The sequence below is a fragment of the Rhinopithecus roxellana genome, chromosome 11, assembly GCF_007565055.1.
Source record: "Rhinopithecus roxellana isolate Shanxi Qingling chromosome 11, ASM756505v1, whole genome shotgun sequence".
NCBI lineage: Eukaryota > Metazoa > Chordata > Mammalia > Primates > Cercopithecidae > Rhinopithecus > Rhinopithecus roxellana.
In genome coordinates this window covers 31,571,894-31,596,141 of record NC_044559.1, presented here as the reverse complement: position 1 = coordinate 31,596,141, position 24,248 = coordinate 31,571,894, and the positions used below count along the sequence as shown (strand labels likewise).

General features: G+C 37.3%; 1 protein-coding gene and 2 non-coding genes across 3 annotated transcripts in view; all 3 read right to left on the bottom strand.

Moving 5' to 3' along the window:
- SMC3 (structural maintenance of chromosomes 3) overlaps positions 1-24,002 on the bottom strand; it is a 37,463-nt gene extending 13,461 nt beyond the window's left edge. Inside the window, exons 1-17 of the mRNA XM_030941017.1 lie at positions 23,850-24,002; positions 22,675-22,750; positions 17,957-17,995; positions 15,982-16,049; positions 13,916-13,987; positions 13,493-13,572; positions 12,696-12,774; positions 10,388-10,505; positions 9,509-9,684; positions 8,962-9,042; positions 8,055-8,219; positions 7,640-7,761; positions 7,203-7,416; positions 2,452-2,555; positions 2,167-2,266; positions 1,383-1,543; positions 610-751 (exon numbers count right to left, since the gene is read on the bottom strand). Coding sequence (XP_030796877.1) covers positions 610-751; positions 1,383-1,543; positions 2,167-2,266; positions 2,452-2,555; positions 7,203-7,416; positions 7,640-7,761; positions 8,055-8,219; positions 8,962-9,042; positions 9,509-9,684; positions 10,388-10,505; positions 12,696-12,774; positions 13,493-13,572; positions 13,916-13,987; positions 15,982-16,049; positions 17,957-17,995; positions 22,675-22,750; positions 23,850-23,864 — 1,812 coding nt within the window. The 5' untranslated portion in view covers positions 23,865-24,002. The remainder of the gene's footprint in view (positions 1-609; positions 752-1,382; positions 1,544-2,166; positions 2,267-2,451; positions 2,556-7,202; positions 7,417-7,639; positions 7,762-8,054; positions 8,220-8,961; positions 9,043-9,508; positions 9,685-10,387; positions 10,506-12,695; positions 12,775-13,492; positions 13,573-13,915; positions 13,988-15,981; positions 16,050-17,956; positions 17,996-22,674; positions 22,751-23,849) is intronic.
- Positions 1,846-2,013, bottom strand: LOC115900615. The gene has a single exon (XR_004060284.1). It is a non-coding gene; the product is annotated as a U1 spliceosomal RNA (small nuclear RNA).
- Positions 14,924-15,022, bottom strand: LOC115900618. Its single transcript, XR_004060286.1, has one exon. It is a non-coding gene; the product is annotated as a small nucleolar RNA U13 (small nucleolar RNA).
- Positions 24,003-24,248: the final 246 nt, after the last annotated feature.

Genomic DNA, 24,248 nt, shown 5'->3' with positions numbered 1-24,248 from the left:
AACAGTTGATACTACCATCAACATTCTGAAGTCAAGTACCTCAAAGCAATTACACTGTTCTAAGAATGGTGTCTGAAGAATATTTTTAATCTACCTAAAGTTCACTAGCTAGTAACAGCAATATTATGTTTCTGAAGTCTATCACCTTACTAGCCATTTTTTTCATTTAATTTATTTTTAAAATATATCAAGACACTTTAAATCTTTACATGACAGTTCCTTGGGATTTTTCTCCAACTCCCTAACCTTAATTATGTCACTCCCAGATATACTCTCAAAGTATCCTGTACTTACGCTTTTAACACTGTACATTTGCAATGATTTGTTTCATATCTTGGCTTTTTTCTCTTTTTAAAATGATCCTCCCACCTCAGCCTCCCAAGTAGCTGGGATTACATGCGCACATCACTATACCACGGATCGTGGCTGTGACTTCTGTCTCCCTCCCCAAAACCCACTCAGCACTAAGGTCCATGGGAAGACAGGTATTTTTATCTCATAGACCATTGAATCCCAGTGTGTAGTGACTGGGCACTAGCATGTGTTAGACTATGTGACAAAAAAATAACATCATAAAAGAGAAATAGACCTCATCACACATTGACTCACATTGGTTTCAGGATAGGCAGTATCCCTGACATCTAACTTGTTAAGAGGCAGAAAAGTAACCTCTCCAGGAAGATTCATTTTATTAAACTCCATTAAAATCTTCGTGCTGACTTCATCTGAATCAACAATGTGATAAAATAACCTGAATATAAAGAGAGTAAGACAAATCTTTATTGATACTTTTTTTTTTTTTTGAGACAGGGTCTTCCCATGTTGCCCAAACTGATCTTGAACTCCTAGACTCAAGCAATCCTCCCACCTCAGCCTCCTGCATAGCTGGGACAGAAGGTGTGCACTTTTAAAGTGTTATAAACACTTAAACATCAAACAATTAACTTTTTTGCTATATAATCCAAATAATTTTGGAAAAAAATGAGACTACTTTAAAAATTCCAATGGCGGAGAAGGAAAAACTCCCAAAAGGGGAAAGTTCTAGCTTCTATAATTAGGAACAAATACTTAGCATCTACTTCTTTAATTAGAAAGTTAAATAAGGAACCAAAGTATAAAAAGATAATGGAAGATATGATGCACAAAAACTACAAAAGTTGTTTCTCAGGCTATGAAGGAAAAACTCCCAAAAGGGGAAAGTTCTAGCTTCGATAATTAGGAACAAATACTTAGCATCTACTTCTTTAATTAGAAAGTTAAATAAGGAACCAAAGTATAAAAAGATAATGGAAGATATGATGCACAAAAACTACAAAAGTTGTTTCTCAGGCTATTCTTATTCCCTCTTCTAAAAATGCTAAATATCAAGCAAAAGCTTTAACCTGTTTCCAGCAGTGACTTCCACACATGTGTAGAAAGCTGGTTCACATTCAAAGTTATTCATCACAATGCCATGATAGCCATTTTGAACATGCTGGTTTATTCCTTTTCGACGAAAGTGGTCTAGCACTTTGTTTATGCTGTCTATTCCATTTAAAATGGCCTGTAAATTGTCAGAAATGAAAAATATTAAAATAATATCACCAATGAGACTCCTGGTAAGGAATGAGACCACAACATACATTTTTAAAAATACCAGTGATTAAACTAAACATCCTCTCCAACAAACACATCACCTCCTCACTATATGCCAACTACATGTAACACCTTATATGATAGGTTCTGTTCTATAACAGCAGTGTTAAAAATGGGCTCTTTATCTGAAAATCAAAAGTGCTACTATTAATAGTATGTGTAGTAATAAAACTTTAAATCTCTATCATTTTTTTTTTTTTTTTTTTTTTTCAGGGGAAAGCGCGAACGCAGTCCCCCACTACCACAAATTATGCAGTCAAGTTTCCCGCATTTGGGGAAATCGCAGGGGTCAACACATCCGGAGTGCAATGGATAAGCCTCACCCTGGGAAAACCACCTTCATGATTGATCATGGTATCTCCCCTGCCAGGTAAGTATAAAAATCTCTATCATTTAATATTTAGAAGATAATTTGGACTCCTATTTATCACTTGGAACCCATGACCTACACCTTGAAAGGTAATAAATTCTTACGTAACGATGAACTCAATGACTCAGTGTAAACAGAGGTGATGAAAAGAACCTGCCCACCTTTCCCGTTGCCGCTCTAAGAAGTTGTTGCTTCTTTTCAAGATCTTCTCTTTTAGCAGCAAGTGCTTGCTGTTCTGCATTCTCTTCTCTCCACAAGTAGCTAATAAATAAAAATAAGACTGTCTTTAATTTTAAACACATATGAGGATGTATTAATAGTATACAGTTTAGAATCAAAATATAGAAAACAAGCCTGACCGGTTAATTTGTAACTTAAAGACCACATAACACATAGTAACAAATATTATTCAAAAAATTAATGCATATTTTAGTCTAAATACTAACTTTCTTTCACTTTGTAATTCATCTTTCTTATTTTTTACTTCGTAATATTTTCTGTCCAGTTCTTCTACTCGAGCTTTGACTTCATTAAGATCCTGGTCCAGTTTCTATGGAAATAAAAATAAATTTAAAAGTTTCATCAAACTAATCTACACTGATAGAAAGCAGATCAGTGGTTGCAGATGGATGGGGGAGGGAGACAAACGGTGAGGGAGGAATTACAAAGGGGTATGGAAAACACTTGGGTAATAAACATGTTTATTGTCGTAACTGTGGTGATGGTTTTACAGATGTATATGTGTGTCAAAACTCATCAAATTATACATTTTTGCCACTTTCCTGACTAGGAAAAATTATGTACACTAAATATGTACAATTTACTGTATGTGAATTATACCTCAATGATGCTGTTGAAAAATCCAATTTCAGTTTTGTTTTTTTTGAGACGGAGTCTCGCTCTGTTGCCCAGGCTGGAGTGCAGTGGCCGGATCTCAGCTCACTGCAAGCTCCGCCTCCCGGGTTTACGCCATTCTCCTGCCTCAGTCCCCCGAGTAGCTGGGACTACAGGTGCCTGCCACCTCGCCCGGCTAGTTTTTTGTATTTTTTTAGTAGAGACGGGGTTTCACTGTGTTCGCCAGGATGGTCTCGATCTCCTGACCTCGTGATCCGCCCATCTTGGCCTCCCAAAGTGCTGGGATTACAGGCTTGAGCCACCGCACCCGGCCTTCAGTTTTTAAAAGTTGTCTTTAGGCAAAAGAGAATACCACCAGAAAACAAAAACCATTAAATACTCTAAAACATGTTGCTAAAATAAAAGTTAATTTGTTCATTAGTGATCTAAATCTTCCTATTTCTATAATATATACTCCAGAATTGTAGGAAAAAATTCTAAGTTCTCATAATAGTGCATTATACACTTTCATACTGCCCCTTCTACACACACACAACAGAATATAAAAACGATTTTCAACTATTTTACATTCAAGAAAAATGAGTTTAAAACAAATCTATAAGAACCTAACGTAAGATGCTGTTTCCTTAAGGAGAGTTAATGAACTGTATTAATTTAGTAAATTATACTGAGCTGAAAAAAAAATCCAATATCCTCATTGGCTAGAGTTTAAGGAAGCTGACACTTCATCCACTTAGTAAAGTTACCAAAAGCCTAGTATGTACCAGGCATTCTTATAAGAGCTGGGGAATCATCAAAGACCAAAGCAAACAAAAATCCTTGCCTTTTTGGGAAGCAATAAAACAAGCAAAATAAATCTGAAGATCATCCTTTAGGGGAAGGGCTTCAAACTGCTTCATGAGTTAATTATATTCATCTGTCTGTATTACAACTAATTATTGTCAGATATCACAGCAATTGTAAATAGTCCCACAGAGTACTAACAATTATTAGTCCTCAGTAGTAATACTGACTTTTTGTCCAAAATTGTAATGGGCAAAAAGTCAATGTTACTACTAATTCCACTGACAAAAAGTCAATGTTACTACTGAGTCATAAAACCTTAGATAATTGGCCAGGTGCGGTGGCTCACACCTGTAATCCCAGCACTTTGGGAGGCCGAGGGGGGCAGATCATGAGGTCAAGAGATCAAGACCATCCTGGGCAACATCGTGAAACCCCGTCTTTACTAAAAATACAAAAATTAGCCAGGCGTGGTGGCGCGTGCCTGTAGTCCCACCTACTCGGTGAGGCTAAGGTAGGAGAATCACTTGAACCTGGGAGGCGGAGGTTGCAGTGAGCTGAGATTGTGCCACTGCACTCTACCCTGGTGACAGCAAGACTCTGTCTCAAAAAAAATCTTGGATAATCAGAATGACTTTCAACATCCTGGATAATTAAACCCTTTAATTCTACACATGAGGAACTTGGGCCTCAGTGGTATCTGAAACCATAAAAGAGTAAACAAATTCCCTATGTAAAATTTAACTTTTCTACAGCAATTACTTAATTCATCCCCAGGCTATCTGAACACATGCTAAAAGAAGAGTGTAAACCTTGAAGAGTCAGTTTTCCTAAATTAATGTTTCCGCTTTCACGGTCCTAAACAATTCAAAGACTGTTGTGTTACTAACCAGCATTACAGCTTACAGTATTTCTAAAGTCCTATGTACTTTGTTTTTTTTCCCAGGTGTATCTGAACACTAATGGTTCCCTCTCTGAAACCACGATGCTACTCAGAACCAGTAATAAAGTAAGCTACCTATATTAAATTCAAAATACAATGTTTTGTAGACTTTAAATGCATTACCACCTGGAAAAGAAAAAACATTTAGCATTTAGTTTGCACTGAAACTATCCAAGAGCTTCCCCTTCTCCACAGCAGTTGCTAGGGCCAAGATACCACCACTGACATAAGTTAGAAAAGTCCAAAAACTTAGTTTGGTAAATATGTATGATATATATCACATAAATGAACCATAATAAAGCATAATAAAACCACCAAAACTACATTTTATTTTTCATACTGCAGGTTTTAAAAATACACTGTGGAAAAATTAATTTAGAATTATACCAAGAGGCAAAAGGCTATTTACATAATACAATCAGCACTATAAAATCATCTCTGTCCAAAGGAAAGGCTTCATCTTCACAAGTGGTCATTTTGATAACCAGAAGTGTGACTGGAATACTGGAAAATAAATGAACTTCAAGCATGACAAAAAATGAATACTCTCACCGAAGGCTCCTTCAAAAAGGGCATCTGCTGAGGTTTCATAAACTCAAGAGAAAATACATTTTATTTCAAGAAAGGAGGTGTAACTATTACAGTTCAGACTACACTAACCATATAAAGAACTACCTAGATTAACCCAAGTTTTCCACTCCCTCCACAAAGTACCATAACTAAAGCCCACAGCACAACTGGACTTCCAAAAACAGCAGGCTACTCCTGGCAATTTTACCTACCTGTTTTTTATGCTTACAGAGGCTGTCGCATCTGCTCCCCACTGTATTTTTTTCCCTTTATGTAAAGTGAGAATATGAGTACAAAGAAAACAGCTCCTTAAAACTTCACTGAGGTTTTGGATACATTTAAAGGTGAGTCACCAAAAACTTAAAGTGGGCAAATCACTACAAAAGATTAGGGGCTGAGCATGGCGGCTCACACCTATAATCCCAGTACTTTGGGAGGCCAAGGTGGGCGGGTCACAAGGTCAGGAGATCGAGACCATCCTGGCTAACACAGTGAAACCCCATTCTACTAAAAATACAAAAAATCAGCCAGGCGTGGTGGCACATGCCTGTGGTCCCAGCTACTTGGGAGGTTGCAGCAGCAGAACTGCTTGAACCCGGGAGGCAGAGGTTGCAGTGAGCCGAGATCACGTCACTGCATTCTAGCCTGGGCGACAGAGCAAGACTCCATCTCCAAAAGAAGAGATTAGGGACAAATAATTATATATAATATACAATTAATGAGTACATAAATATTAATATATGTACTTTATAACAAATAATTTAAAATGTCAAGTCCCAAAGTCAAGAAAAAACTAAAGAACTGGTCCAGATTAAAGCAGATAAAAGAAACATGACAACTAAATGTAACATATGATGCTGGAATACCAAAAAATGAAGTTTAAAAAAAAAAAGTTACACCAGGCGTGGTGGCTCACGCCTGCAATCCCAGCACTTTGGGAGGCCAAGGCGGGTGGATCACGAGGTCAGGAGTTCAAGACCAGCCTGGCCAAGATGGTGAAACCCCGCCTCTACCAAAAATACAAAAAAATCAGCCAGGCGTGGTGGCGGCCACCTGTAATCCCAGCCACTCGGGAGGCTGAGGCAGAGAACTGCCTGAACCTGGGAGGTGGAGGTTGCAATGAGCCTTGTCTCCAAAAAAAAGAAAAAAAAAAAAGTTACTAGCAGCCGGGCGCAGTGGCTCACGCCTGTAACCCCAGCACTTTGGGAGGCCGAGGTGGGTGGATCACCTGAGGTTGGGAGTCTGAAACCAGCCTGACCAACATGTAGAAACCCCATCTCTACTAAAAATACAAACTTAGTGAGCTTGGTGGTGCATGCCTGTAATCCCAGCTACTCAGGAGGCTGAGGTTGCAGTGAGCCGAGATCGCGCCACTGCACTCCAGCCTGGGCAACAAGAGTGAAACTCCATCTCAAAAAAAAAAAAAAAAAAGAATTACTAACAAGCCGTTTGAGACATATGTGACATCTTGTCAAAATTAAGGGTATGTAAGACACATGCTACCAATTCATAAAAACATATTTTAAGCTGGGCATGGTGGCTCACGCCTGTAATCCCAGCATTTTGGGAGGCCAAGGTGGGAGGATTGCTAAAGCCCAAGATTTTGAGACGAGCGTAGGCTACATGGCAAGACCTCGTCTCTAAAAAAAAAAAAAAATTTGCTGGGCATGGTGATACATGCTTGTGGTCCCAGTTAGGAGGCTAAGGACAGAGGATCGCTGAGCCTGGAAGGTGGAGGCTACAGTGAGTTGTGTTTGTACCACTGCACTCCAGACTGGGTGACGGAACAAGACCCTATCTCAAAAAAATTTAAAATACATACATACATTTTAATATACTTAATCTACATAAAGGTTCAACGACATGAACATAATATTCTTAAAAAAGAGAACTCTATGTATATTGTGCAGGCCTTTTCTAAATAAGTATCTGTCATATTTTAAGGTCACATGTAGACTTATTTATAAAGAAAACTTGAAGTAGATAAAACTAAACACATTTATCTCTTCTGAAAGATTTTTACAAAGTGGCTATAAATGTTCTTACATTATACTGCTCCAGATTTTTCTCTTTATTTGCTTCAGTGTCTTCCAAATCCTTATGTATAGCAGCAATCTGTCTTTTCTTGTCATTAATAGCCTGATCTAAAGACTTGAGTTCCTTTTTAATCCACTTATCCCTTTCTTCTTTTGATGTAAACTGGCTTCCTCGACCCTGCTTTGCATAAAGATCCGTTCTTTCCTGGGTAGCTTGAGCCAATCTACACAAAATAGAAGAGAATGGGGTGAAAAGGAGAATAATAACCAAGTTTAATTGTAACCAATAATGTCAACTGTACACAGAAACATAAAGCCATTTTTCGAAACGATACAAAAAAAAGAATGAAGTGTAAAAAGCAGCTACTATATAATTGAGCTCCTTGGACTATCTAGTTTTATATAATATGATGCAGAAAGTTAAAGCGTTGGTGAAAGTTCTCAGACCTAGCAATTCCTCGTTCTTCTTTTTCTTTTACACTGTTGAATTTAGGTTCTGTTTCTGCCAGTTCTTTCTGTTTCTCTTCTATTTTTTCAAGCAGCTTCTGCCTCTCTTTTAATAAACGTTTCTGTAAATAAAGATAAGTAAAAATGCAAACTGCTTTAAAATTTTTGCATAATTTAGGTCCAGCATGTTTTCTCATGAAAAAAACTTCATGAGAGAACCCACCTGTAACATGAAATTCTTTTTTAACGTAAGAAACAAAGGGACAGTACTAAGTTGTTACTTGAGTACAAATTATGTTAACATAGTAAAGCTTAAAAAAAAATCCCAGCATATACCAGTCACAGAAAGGACTGTCTTCTGCAGTTCCTACTCACCTGAACATTCATGTCTTTCATTTTTAGCATTTTAACTTACCCTTTGTTCACTATTGCCTGCTAGTTCATCTTGTAAATCCTTGGCTTTAAGCTCCAACTTAGTCCTCTGCTTAATTTGTTCTTGTCTTTCAGCACTAAGCTGTTCTTTTTCTTCTTTCATAGCTGAAATTTTTGTTTTCAATTCTCTAACTTGGCGTTCAATATCCTATTCAAAAGTATTAAACAGAAAATAAGGCAATTAGAAGTACAACAGCAGAATTGTGACACCATTAATTCTCTTTCACTTAACATTTAGTACTACTCCTCAATATTCAATTCCTCTAACTCCCCCTTGTGGTAATCATTCCGTAATTCTGGTACAAAAGGGTTTACTATGGTCAAAAACTATACGATGGCTGGACATGGTTGCTCATGCGTGTAATTTAAGCACTTTGGGAGGCCCAGATGGGAGGAATCCTTGAGCCCAGGAGTTTAAAACCAGTCTAGGCAACATAGTGAGATTCCATCTCTTCAAAAAATAAAAAAATTAAGAGGCTGAAGTGGGAGGATCACTTGGGCTTGGGAGATCAAGGCTGCAGTGAGCTGTGATCTCGCCACTGCACTCCAGCCTGTGCAATGGAGTGAGACCCTGTCTTTAAAAAAAAAAAAAAAAAAAAAACTTCAGGAGGCTGAGGCAGAAGGATCACTTGAGCCCAGGAGTTCGTGACCAGCCTGGGCAACATGGAAAGACCTTGTCTCTACAATACATTTAAAAACTAGACAGGTGTGGTGGTACACACCTGTGCTCCCAGCTATTTGAGAAGCTGAGGCAAGAGGATCGCCTGAGTCTGGGAAGTCAAGGCTACAATGAGTCGTGATGGCACCATGCACTCCAGCCTGGATGACAGAACAAGACCCTGTCTCAAAAGAAAAAAGTAAGTTTACATGAACTTTGTTTAGAATCTTACCTCCATTTTATCTCTTGCATCCTGTTGAGCATCTCTTAATTGTCTGGATTTTTCTCCACTAGTCTCTCGCTTAGCAGAAAGCTAAGAAAAAAAACAAGTTATATCTAACTCATTTTTGTATTTACTAAATATTTCATAACATCTAATAAAAATTTTTATATGAAAATCAAAAGTAACCAAATTTTTTACAAAAATTTTAAAAATGATTTTTAACTAGAAAACTGAAGCACTACCTTAATTTTTGTATAAAATGTCAACAATACTAATTACAAAATACATTCTAAAACTACAAGAAACGTTCAAAATGGTTTTCCTCTCATCTCGTCTGCCTAATAACACCATCTGATTATATTTCAGATAATACTATATAGCAACGACCACGTGGCTATTTTCCTTAAACTAAAAGAAAAAACTTGCTGACTAATAAATTCATTGAGAGGTTAAGTTTCTATTTAAAATCACTGAAAAGTGTAATTACGGCTTGAGTTTAACAAATTCATAAAAACAAAATTAATCTGATTTTCAGTGTCAAAGGTAAATATTTTACCTCATCAAGTTTAGCACGAGTCTCGTTAAGTTCCTGATTGTAAATGGTATATTCCAGGGCTCGTCTCATTTTATCCCACTTCTGATACTGAGCTAGTTCTTCCTTTTCTTCCTCTAAAGTATGTAATCTCTCTTCAATGTATTTTAACAACTCATTGATTTTTTCCCGTTTGCCCTCTTAAAAGAAATGAGGAGACAGATGGAAGAATTGAATAAAATTTTTATGTAATATCACTTCTTCAATGTATCTTGAATTAAATTATTCTTAAGAACTGTAGCATTATTTCTTTGATGTAATGTGGTAACCAAATTTAAAATACTAAAATAGCAACCCATTTATGCTGGAGGTTGCAAATTTTTTCTGTGAAAAATCAGACCCTGGCGATGACCTTGGGCAGTAGATATAGGTAACACCCACAAGCTTAGGATTCCAATAATGGAATGCTAGGCATAAATGGGTTAAGATCCTTCATTATGAAAAGCAACAGAGAACAAATTTACACATGGTGACACTGGTTCTTTTATAACATGTAGTAAGGGCCTCAGTTTAAGCTTCCTTTTAAAAAGTCAGTGTGCCGGCTGGGCGCGGTGGCTCATACGAGTAATCCCAGCACTTTGAGAGGCCAAGGCAGGTGGATCACCTGAAGTCAAGAGTTCAAGATCAGCCTGGACAACACGGTGAAACCCTGTCTACTAAAAATACAAATATTAACGGGGTGTGGTGGTGGGCACCTGTAATCCCAGCTACTTGGGGAGCCTGAGGCAGAAGAATCACTTGAACCTGGGAGACAGGTTAAATATTCCTATCATGGAGCTACTCTGTCACAAAAACAGTAATTTGCAACAAAAAAAAAAAAAGGCAGAAACACCTTTATTTTACCTGTTTCTTTCATTAAGGAGATGCTTTCTTCCTTTCGTTCATCATACACTCTAGTACCAGCTACTTCTCTTAATAGCTTTAATCTCTGAGAATCTGGTGCTGTTGCCATCTGGTTGATCTAAAATTTTTAGAAACATAATCATTATATAGCTGTAGCCTCCGTTTAAGAACAAGAACTCCACGTTGAAAGGTTTTTAACACACATGAAGGCTGGGTATCCCTTATGCAAAAGCGTTAAAAACCACAAGTGTTACAGATTGTACATTTTTTCGGGTTTTGGAATATTTGCACTTATACTTACCAGCTGAGCAACCCAAATCCAAAAATTTGAAATCCAAAATGTTCCAACAAGCATTTCCTTTGAATGTTACATCCACATTCAAAAGGTTTCAGACTGTGGAGCATTTTGTATTTCAGACTTTTGAATTTGGGACATGCCAAGTTTTAAATAGATTATGATTTGCCTAATGTCATTTGTATAGCACATACGCCTACATATCTATGTCTCCTTTACTTAAATGAAATTTACCAAATAAAATCCAAATACAACTGTTACGTTCATAATTCTCCTTTATGAAATAGGGCTAACAAGTGAAGGAGTTATCTCACACCAATATCTTTTTCTTAGTCAATATGATAAGGTACAAAAGATGAGCTCCATTCTCAAAAAACAAAGTATTTTGTAAGGGGAAACCATCACTGACTACATTTTTTTTTTTAAGCTATAATAATATACTAAAAGTACCATTCTCCCCCACTTTCCATGGGGAATTGGTTCTAGGACCCCCTGCAGATACCAAAATCCAAGAATGCTCAAGTCCCTTATATAAAATGGCATAGTATTTGCATAAAACCTATGCACATCCTTCCGTACACTTTAATCTCTAAATTATAACACAATATAAATGCTATGTAAACAGTTATACTGTAGTTTTAAATTTGTATTATTTATTGAACTGTTTTAACATTTTATTTATTTTAAATATTTTTGATCCATGGTTGGTTGAATTTGCAGATGTGGAACCCACAGATACAGAAGGCTAACGATATGACAAAATGGTATGCTTTAAATACAGAGAGAATGGTACAACTTAAGTGCCATGCAACTTAATATATAACAAGTATCCCTAAACATCAAAAATGATACCACTGCATTAAAAAATTGAAATTATCTCTAAGAAAATACGGTCTATCAAAAGTATCTATATCAAAGAATCATCCATCAGATCCTCATTATTGTGTGCTCCAATTATACATATTCATTCAAGCAATTTACTCACTTAAAAATTATTTATCAAATGGCTACAACATATTTGCCACTGCTGGGCACTGGAAAAGAGCAAACAAAGCAGAAAAGGTCCCGCCCTCATGGAGCTTACATTCTAGTGGAAAAAGACAGAAAATAAGTATTAACAGTAAAAGTGTTACGAAGAAAAACAAAACAGATTAAGGAAATAAAGCACATAGGGTTGGGGAGAAGGCAATGCTTTTAGATGAGGCAATCAAGGATGGCACAGGGGCAGAAACTGAAATGAAGTAAAAGGGCCTACATTGAGAGCAGAGGGATCTCAGAAAAGTGCTCTTTCAAATCAGCCTCCATTTAAAAAAATGCCTCTCCCACAAATAGTAAAATCGGAAAAAAAAACTTGTTCTTCCAGTACCACATTTTCTAAAACTGAAACTCCATATTCTTCCTAATCACTTCTTCTGAATGCTAACTTTCCAATACATACCAAAAAAAAAAAAAGCCTACAGTATAAAATAAGTGAATATTCTCAGAATTTTCCCTAGTCCAAAAAAAGTGAAAGTATATGAGAAGATAGCAGAACAATCAGCTAAAAAAGTATGTAGTTTGGCTGCTGAAAAAATGTAAAAAAAACACAATCCCTATTAGGGAAAATAACATGTAGCAAAATAGCAGATTTCTGGTAATGTTAGCTTTTCAGTATTTTAATTGTGATAAATAACTGGGTAACACAATATTAATTTTAGAAAGTTTTTCAAATGTGATTTTTATAGAATTCCTACAATATTCTTAATTACTGCAACTTTCATAAGCCAATAATGTCTTCCCATACTTTCACCTCAGTAAGTAAAACCAGTCACTAAGAAAACAAGATCCACTTAATATGCTGAAATACTTCCATCTCAACATGCAATGGACAGACCTATTTGGTACTTTATGGCCATGTAAAAGATATGGCCATTTTTGCTTCAGCTTAACCACTCGAATCAATAAACCAAATTCATCACTCAAGAATTACTCAGAAAACAAATTCTATTAAAAAAGGACATACAATTGTTTTACCTTTCCTTGTTTAACAATATAATAAGGATTGCTTCGAGAAAAACCAGCGCTTTCAAGGAGGTTCATCACATCATTTTTCCTGTTGACAAACAATGAAATTACTTTCAGGTAATTTTAAAGCACCACTAAGCAATGAGTAGACTAGCCCCTGGGTTGATAGCATTAGGGAGGGCAGATCAGTAATTAAACCATCTGTATCATCCTCAGAACTTTCTGATTCTTACGTTTATCCTCTATATTGATTTGTCAAAGATGAAGCAAATATTCCCCATGTATGAAGCAGGTAAAATAATACTTTTTACTCTTTTGTAAGGAAATCATAAAGAAAAATGTGGCTGGGCAGTGGCTCATGCCTATAATCACAGCACTCTGGGAGGCCAAGGCAGGCAGATCACAAGGTCAAGAGTTCAAGACCAGCCTGCCAACATGGTGAAACCCCATCTCTACTAAGAATACAATAATTAGCCAGGTGTGGTGGTGGGCGCCTGCAATCCTAGCTACTCAGGAGGCTGAGGCAGGAGAATAGCTTGAACTCGGGACGGGGAGGTTGCTGCGAGCCGAGATTGCACCACTGCACTCCAGCCTGGGCAACAGAGTGAGACTCCATATTAGGAAAAAGAAGAAAGAAAAATGCTGGCTGGGCGTGGTGGCTCATGTCTATAATCCCAGCACTTTAGGAGGCCAAGGTGGATCATTTGAGGCCAAGAGTTCGATACCAACCTGGCCAACATAGCAACACCCCATCTCTATTTAAGTACACATTCATTTTTTTTTTTTTTTTAAAGAAAAATGCTTACGTGACCATCTTCTTGTCTAAGAAATACTGATCCTTTTTGGCACCAATAACTCTTCGAAGTGAAACTTCCTCTTTATCGATCTAAGAAAAAATGTAAAAGCCCAAAGTTTAATAGTGAAGGAGAAAACTTTTTAAATAAGGCCATTTCAAAGTCCTTGACCATAACTATTTATTTTAAAATTTCAATTATCTCACTAAAGATAATACTACGAATACTCAATACACTTAACCAAGACACTTTTCACAACAACTTGTACATTCCCATTTGTTAACAGAGTATTCACTGTAATTTTAAGATAAAATCAGTATATAAACTGTAATTATAACAAATTATAAAAGCTTAAAAAGTTTCAAAGCATGAAGAAGATTAGCTACTCCAATTAAATTCTCAACATTACTTTAAAAAAAAAAAAAAGTTACTTACTGGTAACCGGTTGTCTGAATTATCAAAAATAATCTCCACAAAAGCAGAAATAACACGAGGACCAGTACCTTCCTAAAAATGAAAAAAGTGAGAAATTTGCCACTTAAGTAGTATATTCATACCCTTTAAAGGATTCTTAACGTCTAGGGCATAACAAGTCCGATTCAATGGAGAAAAATTTCTACTAGACTCATATATATACACACACACACTAATGTCTCTGCTGTTTTGGCAAGAGGGATACAAACTTTGGGGATATCCCGAGAGAGATAGTATATATTCCTCTTGCCAAAACATCAGAGATGTTAGATTAGGATAACAAAAATTCTCAACCAAATAGTTTTTGATTCTAAATAAAAAATAAGAACTATGCAAGACATGTCAAAGTTAGATATCCTTAAATTTGATTCTACAGACCACTTTATTAGACTGCAAGACTGGGGCCATTTAATCCTACCTATTTGCTAATACCTAGCACACCATGAGACTTTTCTTACAGTCTCATTTTAATGCTGCAAAGAAATCCTAATAAATCATGGGATAATTACCAAAAGTCTGTTTTTTAAAAAAATTTGAGACATTCTACAGTTTTAAATCTATTATAGAAATACACACATTTAACGTGTCACATTTAAACCAATCTGTGACACAAAAACTATGGTACCAAGTCCAGATACCTTCCAGATTATAGAAACTGTTACTATGTAGTAAATACAATGAAGAACTGTACCAAACAGGTTATTATTTTAATACCAATCTGAAAAACCTAGAAAGTTTTCTATGGAAAATCAATTCTGATTACTGGGCTACAAATTCAAACTAAACAAGGGGAAAAGACAGACAAGAGATAAACGAAACAACTTCCTATGTGTGAGAAACACTGTTAAGATATATTGAGGAATTTCATTTTCTAGTCTTTAATAAGCAATATTCAAACCAGAAGGATTAATTATATCATTTTTTTGTAGTCTTTCACGATTTTCTATCCTAAAATTACTTTAGTCCATTATTCATATTTTTTCTCAAACATCCTAACAAGGTTTGAGGGAGGCATGACTCACATGAACACGAAAACCCAATCATCGTGCTTATGAATTACAAAAGGACCCATTTAATAAAATATTCTAACTCACATTACTGTAAATAAACAGGTGGTCCCCGACTTATGATGGTTCAACTTAACAACGGTGTGAAAGCAATTTACCATCAGTAGAATCAGTAGAAACCATAATTTGAGTACCCATAAAATCACCTTTTTTTTTTTTTTTTTTACTTTCAGCACAGTATTCAATAAATTATACGAGAGATTCAACACTTTATTATAAAACAGACTTTGTATTAGATCATTTTGCTCAACTGTAGGTTAATGTCCATTTTTGACTTACGGTATTTTCAGTTTATGATGGGTTTATCAGGACATAACCCCACTGTAAGTTGCAGAATATCTCTACTGTTTTTCATACTGGAAAATGATGTTTACTATCTAAGTACAAATATGGCTAAAACAACAAACAACTTGTATGTTGTTTAGTTTGCAATGGTTGTTTCTCTATGCTCCCAATTTTTGGTTCTGCATCTTAAAGTTCCTAATCTCCAATCTCAAACTCCTCTTTCTCCTCAGCAAACCTGCTTTTAAGGCTTTGCAGATCACATCCTTAAAGAAATTTATATGGAAGACATACCCACCTGTACGTAAATCCTATAATTTTCTCCTAAACATCGTATAAAAATTAGGCCTTTATCTGGCATTAACATGTTAGGCTAAATTTCATAGCAGAATAAAACACTTAGGAGATATATCACGTCTCCTTTAAGAAATTTATATGGAGGACATATCTATAGGCAAATCCTGTAATTTTCTCCTAACCACTGTATAAAAATTGGGCTTTAATTTGGCATTAACATGTTAAGATAAATTTCACAGCAGAGTAACACACTTATGAGATAGATTGCGTCTGGTTCACAAAGAATCTGAAACTTGAACAAATGAGTTTTTAACCAGCATGGAAAATTTATTTTTAAAATACATTTAATTATCAATAATGTCTTAAAGCAGTCTCACTCACATGCAATAAAGCCAACCGCTGTTCCGGACGAAGATGACTAAACTCATCGCTGAGAACAAACTGAATTGCTGGAAATACAAAAACAACTATTAGTATACCCTAAAAAAGTGTTTATATAACTTCCCACACCTCAATAGAATATAGTGTGTCTGGTAACAGACAATGCAAATAAATTATCTGTTTCATATAGACTAAAGGAAACGCAGAAAACATGCCTGCACATAAGACTAATCAGGTAGGAAGTGACATAAGAAAAATACTGAGTTTTCATTGAAACATTTAAAGAAAGAAAATAAAGAGAAAGCACTGAGATACATGAAAACAGACAAGCAAAACTAAGGTATACTTCTGGCTCAAAGTGCACACTGACCAGATTAGATTAACACTGTATGTGCTTTTTTCCCCACTAGACATAAATGGTATGAGTTAAAATCTTTTTTAACAAAACAGAATGTATGAGAATATACATTAGGTGGATACTTTACCAAAAGAAATAAAACTAAGGAAATACAAGGAAATGTTTGAGATGCCCAACTTCTACTACACTTCTTATACTATACTGAGCTCTGTAAGAAGGGGCCATTCCTACTTCCATATAGAGCACCTAACTGGACCACCCTGCCTAGGAAGTGGAACTCTTTTGCTCAGCTGTTCTTGTCCCAGTCCACCCAAGAGACCTCTGGCATTGTGTGTATGTGGCGGGGGGGTACCCGCATCGGCAAGTACGAGCATAAGCATTAATGTGTGTGCTGTGGACACAGGTCGGGGTGAGGAGACTTCACACTGCCCTCAACCCTGAAGATTCTCAAATACTTCCACTTCAGTCCACTCTCTCATCATTGCCAAATTACAACCACAACAGGATATACAGGCTAGAGAGTGCCTTTCAGATTCGTGTGCACAGAAGGGACAGAACCTTTACTCTTACTAAGCCAGTCCACTAAATGCTCCTTTCCCTCAAGCATTACCCAACTAAAAAGTTCATTTTTCAACTTATTCCTTAACAGTCTAATTTTGTTAAAATGTTTTTCTCCTCAAAGGATTTGTTAACAGAGGCATTGCTATTTATACTTAAATGCAATTTATCTTTAGAGAGAATTTTCGAAGCTCTATTTACTTTCTTTAAACTGACAACAGTCTGTTCAGTTTCAAGTTTTTTATACCTCTTCATTCTTTACAAAGATGACTGGTTTAGAAAACGTTTTTTTTTTTTTTTTTTTTTTTTTTCGTTTGAGACGGAGTCTTGCTCTGCCACCCAGGCTGGAGTGCAGTGGCCGGATCTCAGCTCACTGCAAGCTCCGCCTCCCGGGTTTACGCCATTCTCCTGCCTCAGCCTCCCGAGTAGCTGGGACTACAGGCACCCGCCTCGTCGCCCGGCTAGTATTTTGTATTTTTAAGTAGAGACAGGGTTTCACCGTATTAGCCAGGATGGTCTCGATCTCCTGACCTCATGATCCGCCCGTCTCGGCCTCCCAAAGTGCTGGGATTACAGGCTTGAGCCACCGCGTCCGGCCAGAAAACGTTTTTAAAAAGGTGAAATAAGAAAGATGAACCATTTTCCAAAACAATACTATCAACTATTCTACTGCATTTACATACATTTAAAATATGCATTTATAACATTTATATATTACATTCAAGTTTAGAAAGCATTTTCGTACATACTATTGCATTCCATTCTTACAAACCATCTAAGGTAGACAGGGCAAACATCCAACCATCTCCATTTTTAAAGTGAAAAGAACAATTTGAGAGGCTACATGTTTTGCCCAGTCTCACACAGCTAATCAGTCACTGGGTATAAAGCAGAATTCAGATCTGTACACTCTAAACCCTCTACACTAAGCTGCAATCCCATATAAAGTATTTCTTGGGTTTCATGCATACATAACCTCAGAAAATTAATGATTTTAATAAACTACCCTAAGATACCCAGGTATATTAATATATTTACAATTCAAAAAACAATACCTACCATAAAAAAAGTTACTTTTTCCAGATCCATTTCTGCCCACTGGAAAATTTCAAAAAGTACAAGTTATTTTACATAAAAACCAATAAAATTAAAACTGTTTACCTTTTTAAAAATACTCAAAAATTTTAAAATCCAATTTTCTAATACATCTTAACATCCGAAATTAAACAACCGTGAATAAAAGAAACCAATACAACAACTATAATGACCAAATGAATTCAATTTTGTACAGACTTCTAACAGTTTTTTCTTTAAAGATATTTCACAGTTGATCCTTTTCCTCTTACCCAATAGTTTACAATGAATAGGAGTAGCTAAATATACTACCTGGCTCTTATAATTTATCATATTACAACGGATATATAATTCTATTTTAACTATATATATGTTTAACAATTGAAAGAGTCATATATTGCTAACATTCTAAAACAATCATTTAAAATCCTTAGAGTGTTCTCATGTTTACAATCAACCCTATATTATCATGTGTAGTCTCACAGAACCACAAAAGTATAAATAATTTTAAGGTACTTTTTGACTAACAAAATTCAAATATAAGCAATTCAATATTTAAAAGGATATCAAATCCTTTTGATTTTAAGTAAGTATATTTGTTTAGTGAAATTTTCAGTGTTAAGACTCATAAATAACTATGTCAGTCTTCTCAATCTTGAGCCAGAAATATTCTGAGCAAATTAACCACACAGTTACCACCTTTAATGCAAAGTAAATCCCAAAAAGATCATGTCATGCCAGAAAGGACATACTTTTTTAAAAAACGCATATGACAGACGTAGGAGCCAGCTTGAAGGGGGCTTTCAGTAGCTAAATCTAAGGGTAATCTGAGCACCAAAATGACTAAATAAATTATAAATCATTGGTGGGGGGAATAATCCATGCATCCATACCAATAATAAAAAGATAAATAAGTAGGTAAGGAAGGAGGAAAATTACCAAATGCCAAGTTGTAAATGTGAAAGGAGATCTGGAAATGAAAAATCATTTTGTGACCATCAGAATAAAGGCAAGGGTCATCAACAGATGCTAAATGTAGGCACAAAGTTTGAAAAGGAGCACAAGATTTACATGGTCCAAAAGCATCTGCCTATATTACTTATTAGTTGCAAGGGAAAAATAATACCTACACAGTGGAAACATTAGACATTGACTGGGTGATCAAAAGTAATATTAATAAGAGTCAGACCTCATGTGCCTCCAGATGTGATATCCTGAAAGGGACACAACATCACTTATGTTTTAAGTCTCAAAAATAACAATGTTATAAAAGACAAAAGCTGTGGAAATGATCCAGATTAAAGGAGACTAAAGAAGCATGACAACTATGCAACACCTGCTCCTAAATTAGATCCTGTACTGGAGGGGGGAAATGCTATCAAGAACATTTCTAGGTCAGTCAACATAACTGGAAAATGGACAGATTTTTACTATGTATTAAATTTACTTAAGTTGTAAATTGCACTTTGATTATGAAAGAGACTATCCCTCCTCTTAGAAAGTACACATTAAAGTCAGAGATAAAGGACTGTGGTATAAATAACTTACTCTAAGGAAAAAAGTGTGTAGAGAGTGGAAATGATATAGCAAGTGGGGAAAATGTTAACAATAGGTGAATCTAGGTAAAGGGTTTATGAGTAGTCTCTGTACAGTTCTTTTTTTTTTTTGTACAGTTCTTATTGGGGCAATTTTTCTGTAAATTTGAAACTATTTCTAAATAAAAGTTTAAGATGACAATTTATCATTAAATGAATAAATATTTCAAACCATAATCCATCTATAAATAACTGAAATTTTAAGAATTTCTTTGTAAGAATTACTCCAACCTATAGAGTGGAACACTACATAGCAATTTTAAAGGATGCTGAATATTTAATAAAGAAAGATATTTCAAGATTTATCCTGAAGGAGAATAACAATTACCAATAAATTATGTGATGAACCCATTTTTATTTAAAAAGGCTTACTTACAGATGTATACAAAGACTAAAACCAAATTGAGGTAAACATAGTTTATATGTGGCCTCAGATTCATCTTTCTCAACCCAGGCCTTGGCTGCCAATCAATGGAGAGGCTCAGTCTACTAATACCTTTGGTGGATTCAAGCTACCTTGGGAGTACATTCAGGTACTCCCGAATTGTGAAGATGGAAAGGAGGCTATAACTCCCTGACTACTTCCGGGTGTTAGTTCCCAGGGCACCACAATCCAAAAGTTTGGAAGCATTACTGCCGGATGTAGAAAACTTTGACCAACGAAAGACAGGTGCCAGCAAACAAATCCTTGTCCGAATCCAAATCCATTCCTCTGTCATCTGACCTTTCTCAGGCATGGTAGGTCCATAAAGTCTGTAAGTTATTCAACATGACTGCAAACCACCTGTGTCTTCTTTAGAAATCTGTGACCAGCTTTTCTCTTCATTCTCGCCCTCAAACTGCACCTCCCATTAAAGCCTTAGCAGCTTAGCCTGTCTGTGCTGTTTTCTAGGAAACCAGGACTAACCACAAGTATAGACTGTTATTATTAAGAATGGTTATCTCTGAAGAATCATGGTTTGCAGTAAAAAACAAAGAATGGTTACCTCTGGGTAAAAGGATTATAGTTTATCTTAATTTTCTTCCTTTTAGCTTTTCCATAATGTTCTATAACTAACATGTATTTCTTTTGTTAAAAGGTTAGGGGGAAAAAATCCCTAAAAAGATACATGTTTGATGCATATACCCAACATCAGTACAAGAGATATTTTTTAATAGTCAACATCATTCATCAATCAAAGTGGTATGCTTTCACCAGATATTTTTAAGGCAAATCTCAGTACATGACTACTTTTGGTCTTTCTTACATTACTAACGTGCCTGGTTTTAAAACATGTTTAATCAGTAGTTATCTTGGGTTCATTCGTTTTAAACAAAACCATTTTCCTTTGTAACAGTGACTGTTAACAAATCTAATGCTGCAATCACAGTAGTAAAACAGCTAACTGATAATAGCTAAAACAATGGTATTTGATGGACCTTATAGATATAATGTAATCATTCTAGCTAATAAGTTATTTTACAGATGATTTATAAAATCACACAAATGAAATATTAAGATACTTATTTTAAGGTGCAAGTTAAAGAAAACAGAAATCTAGTAATTCTTATTTTTCTACATTTCTAAAGATTTTCCGACTGATGAAAAAAATCAGAAAGCACTTGTATGTAAGCAAAATCCCAGTACAATTAAGCCACCCTATGGCATGTCAATTCAATTAAATGACTTCAGTAGATAGAGCACAAGCGGGAAAAAAAGTATGTCTTCTTTATTTCCAACTACAAGGCTGCTATTGATAAATCGAGGGCAAAAAAACCTGACTTCAATTTTATAAAAAATAAAGTATGATTCTCTAAGGGTCTTCTGGAAACATTAGTAATATGAATCTCACCTGCGTGCCACAGACTGAATTGTGCTCCCCTGAAACAACTGACACCTTAAACCCAAATGTATAGTATTTGGACATGGGGGCCCCTGGAAGATGATTATGGTTAAATGAGGACATGAGGATGGGGCCATGTGAGCACACAGCAAGAGAGCAGTTGTCTGCAAGCCAGGAAGAGCGCCTCACCAGAACCTAACCATGCAGGTATCCTGATCATGGATGTCTGACCTCCAGACTGTGAGAAAAAAAAATATCTTGTTTAAGCCACCAGTCTAGGGTATTTTGTTATGGCTGCCTTAGCAAACTAATATACCCCTTAGTCTGGACTCTGTACAGCAAAACTGCGTCAATAGCAGTCTGTTTTTCTGGTGTCCAGAAGCACTCCTTTCATCTATCCTGTAAAATACTCAGCAGAATGTCAGAAAACATCTTTGTTAGCTGTATCAGCAAAATGCACACTACAATCTGAGCCATCTATAATGACTACATATTGTTAATGGCAATCACCATCAGCCCTTTATCCTCACACTTACATAAGGTTTCTCATTTAATCTTCCCAACAGCCCTATGAGACAGGTTTACAAACGAGAAAACTGAAACTTCTCCAAGTGTCAAAAAGAACATGAAACTCGGATTTTTTTTTTTTAATTATTATTATACTAGGGTACATGTGCACAACATGCAGGTTTGTTACATAGGTGTATACATGTGCCATGTTGGTGTGCTGCACCCATCAACTCGACATCTCTATTAGGTATTTCTCCTAATGTTATCCCTCCCCCAACCCCCCACCCCCCTACAACTGGGATTGGAACCCCATTCTGTTGTGCTCTAAAGTTTATGCTCTTCCAATCTAGCTACATGGTCTGTCCTTAGAGACACTGAATTGGAGGGTGGGGGGGGGGGGCGGGAATCCTGGGATCTACTTTGTGAATAAAAACTGTCTTGTCTCTGAAATAAGGCAAAAGTCAGCATTTTAAGATACATAACAAGAACAGAAGAGCGCAAATGCTTTAAAACACTCTTACACATACATACAAGGCTACTACCCAGATAAAAAATGGGTAACTTATGAGTGTCTTATCCAAACATTTTAAGTTTATAAAAATAAGCAATTCATCAGTGCAATAAGACAGAAAAGTTATTTCACACAGAAAAATATACATAACTTTACTTAACATTCAAAGACAATTCCTGTCTCCTTAAGTCAATATACAAATCGACAGAATTTACGTTATCTCTATAGACTATAAATATGACCGAGTAAACCAAGAACACTTACCAATCACATTATGTTTTGAACTGAAGGGATCTACAATTGTTTGATCTCTGTAACTTCGAAAACCCTGGATAATCACCTAGTAAATAAAAAAACATTTTTGAGAACTCACCCCCCCAAAAACAATACATTAACATTTTTCTCTTGAATTTCTTTCTTGTTTCTCATTTAATGCAATATAGAAAACCTGCAATTTCATATACGAAAAATTCATTTTGGAAAGTGATGATTAAAAATCTGCTAAAAAAAAATAAAACAGTCCTTTCATCGGTAATCTTTGCCAGTGCAATGCTGCTGGGTTTTATTTTTTTTAGGAGTTAAAGTTGTCAACCTGCTAAGGATCTTTCAAAATCAAGAACACTGTGTGAGCCTAACTGGAACACTAAACACTGCAGTACAATAGCAAGTCTATCCAGCAGGCCGATCGGCCCCAGCTCTCCTGACTCCAAGATCACCGAGTGCTGCTTTCAGTCACCGGCCAGCCAGAAAGAGCCCACGTTCCAAAGGAGTGCTCAGAGCCCGACAGATCCAACAGAAAACCGTCTCCAAGGCCGTGTGCCTGGGCTCATCTTCGTGGTGGACTCCCGCGCGGGAAGACCATTTTGACAGAAGTCAACAACCGAGGGAGGCGGCGCTCCGCATCCTGCAAGCAGGAGGGTCCCGCTCACTTCGCGGGTTAATCCGGGAGAGGAACGGCCCCCCGCAGTGACAGCTGACGCCCCAGCCTGTGTCCCCAGGGCCGCCCCCGAGCCGGAGGCCACGTTTCCACACATCCCACGCACATGACCCGTGCGAGGCCACCCATGCAGGACCACACAGCCCTTACAGCCCGCGGCCGCCCCGGCGCGGTGCGCCCGCCAGCTCTCGGGCCGCCCGGGAAGGCCCAGTCCCACCCAGCGGCCCGCCCGCCCGCCCTTCCACACCTCTCGGAGATCCTGCCTCTCCCAGACCCGCGCCAGCGGGGAGGCCCAGGCTGCAGAGGAGCACCCCAATTCTCCGCGACCCCGCAGCCGGGGAACTCGCGGGGTCTGGGGCCCCCTCCTCCCCCACAGTCCCCGCCCAGCCCTGGTCCAGCCTGTGGGGAGAGGGGAAAGGCTGCGGGTGGCGCCGCAACACTCCCGCCTCAAGGAGCGGTCCCCACCGGCCCATGACGGGGTGGAAGAACGCGAAGGCCTTACCTGCTTTATGTACATGATTCCGGGCCCCTGGCCTGGAAGACTTGCCCCGGAGCAGCAACCGCGCGGCTGCAGGGTCAGGTGAGGCGCCTACGCGACCCCTCCCCCAAAAGCGCCGCTCGCTCCCCTACAGCCAAACAAAATGGCGGCGCTCGTGGAGGCGGAGTCCGCGCCTCGGAAGGAACCACCTTGCAGCCCTCACAGGGCGTAGGAGGAGTCAAGTTCAGGTCTGCTCTTTCTTTTAGGCAAAACCAGTCTTCCACAGCTTTGTTTGATGGATTTCATTTGAATATAGAATTCTGTAGCTAACGCTTTCCTGAGACTTAGTCAAAAGCTTCACTCGGAGAAGCCATGACCGTAAGGTTGGTCCGTAACCCCTCCGAGCGCGGGGCCAATGGTCGC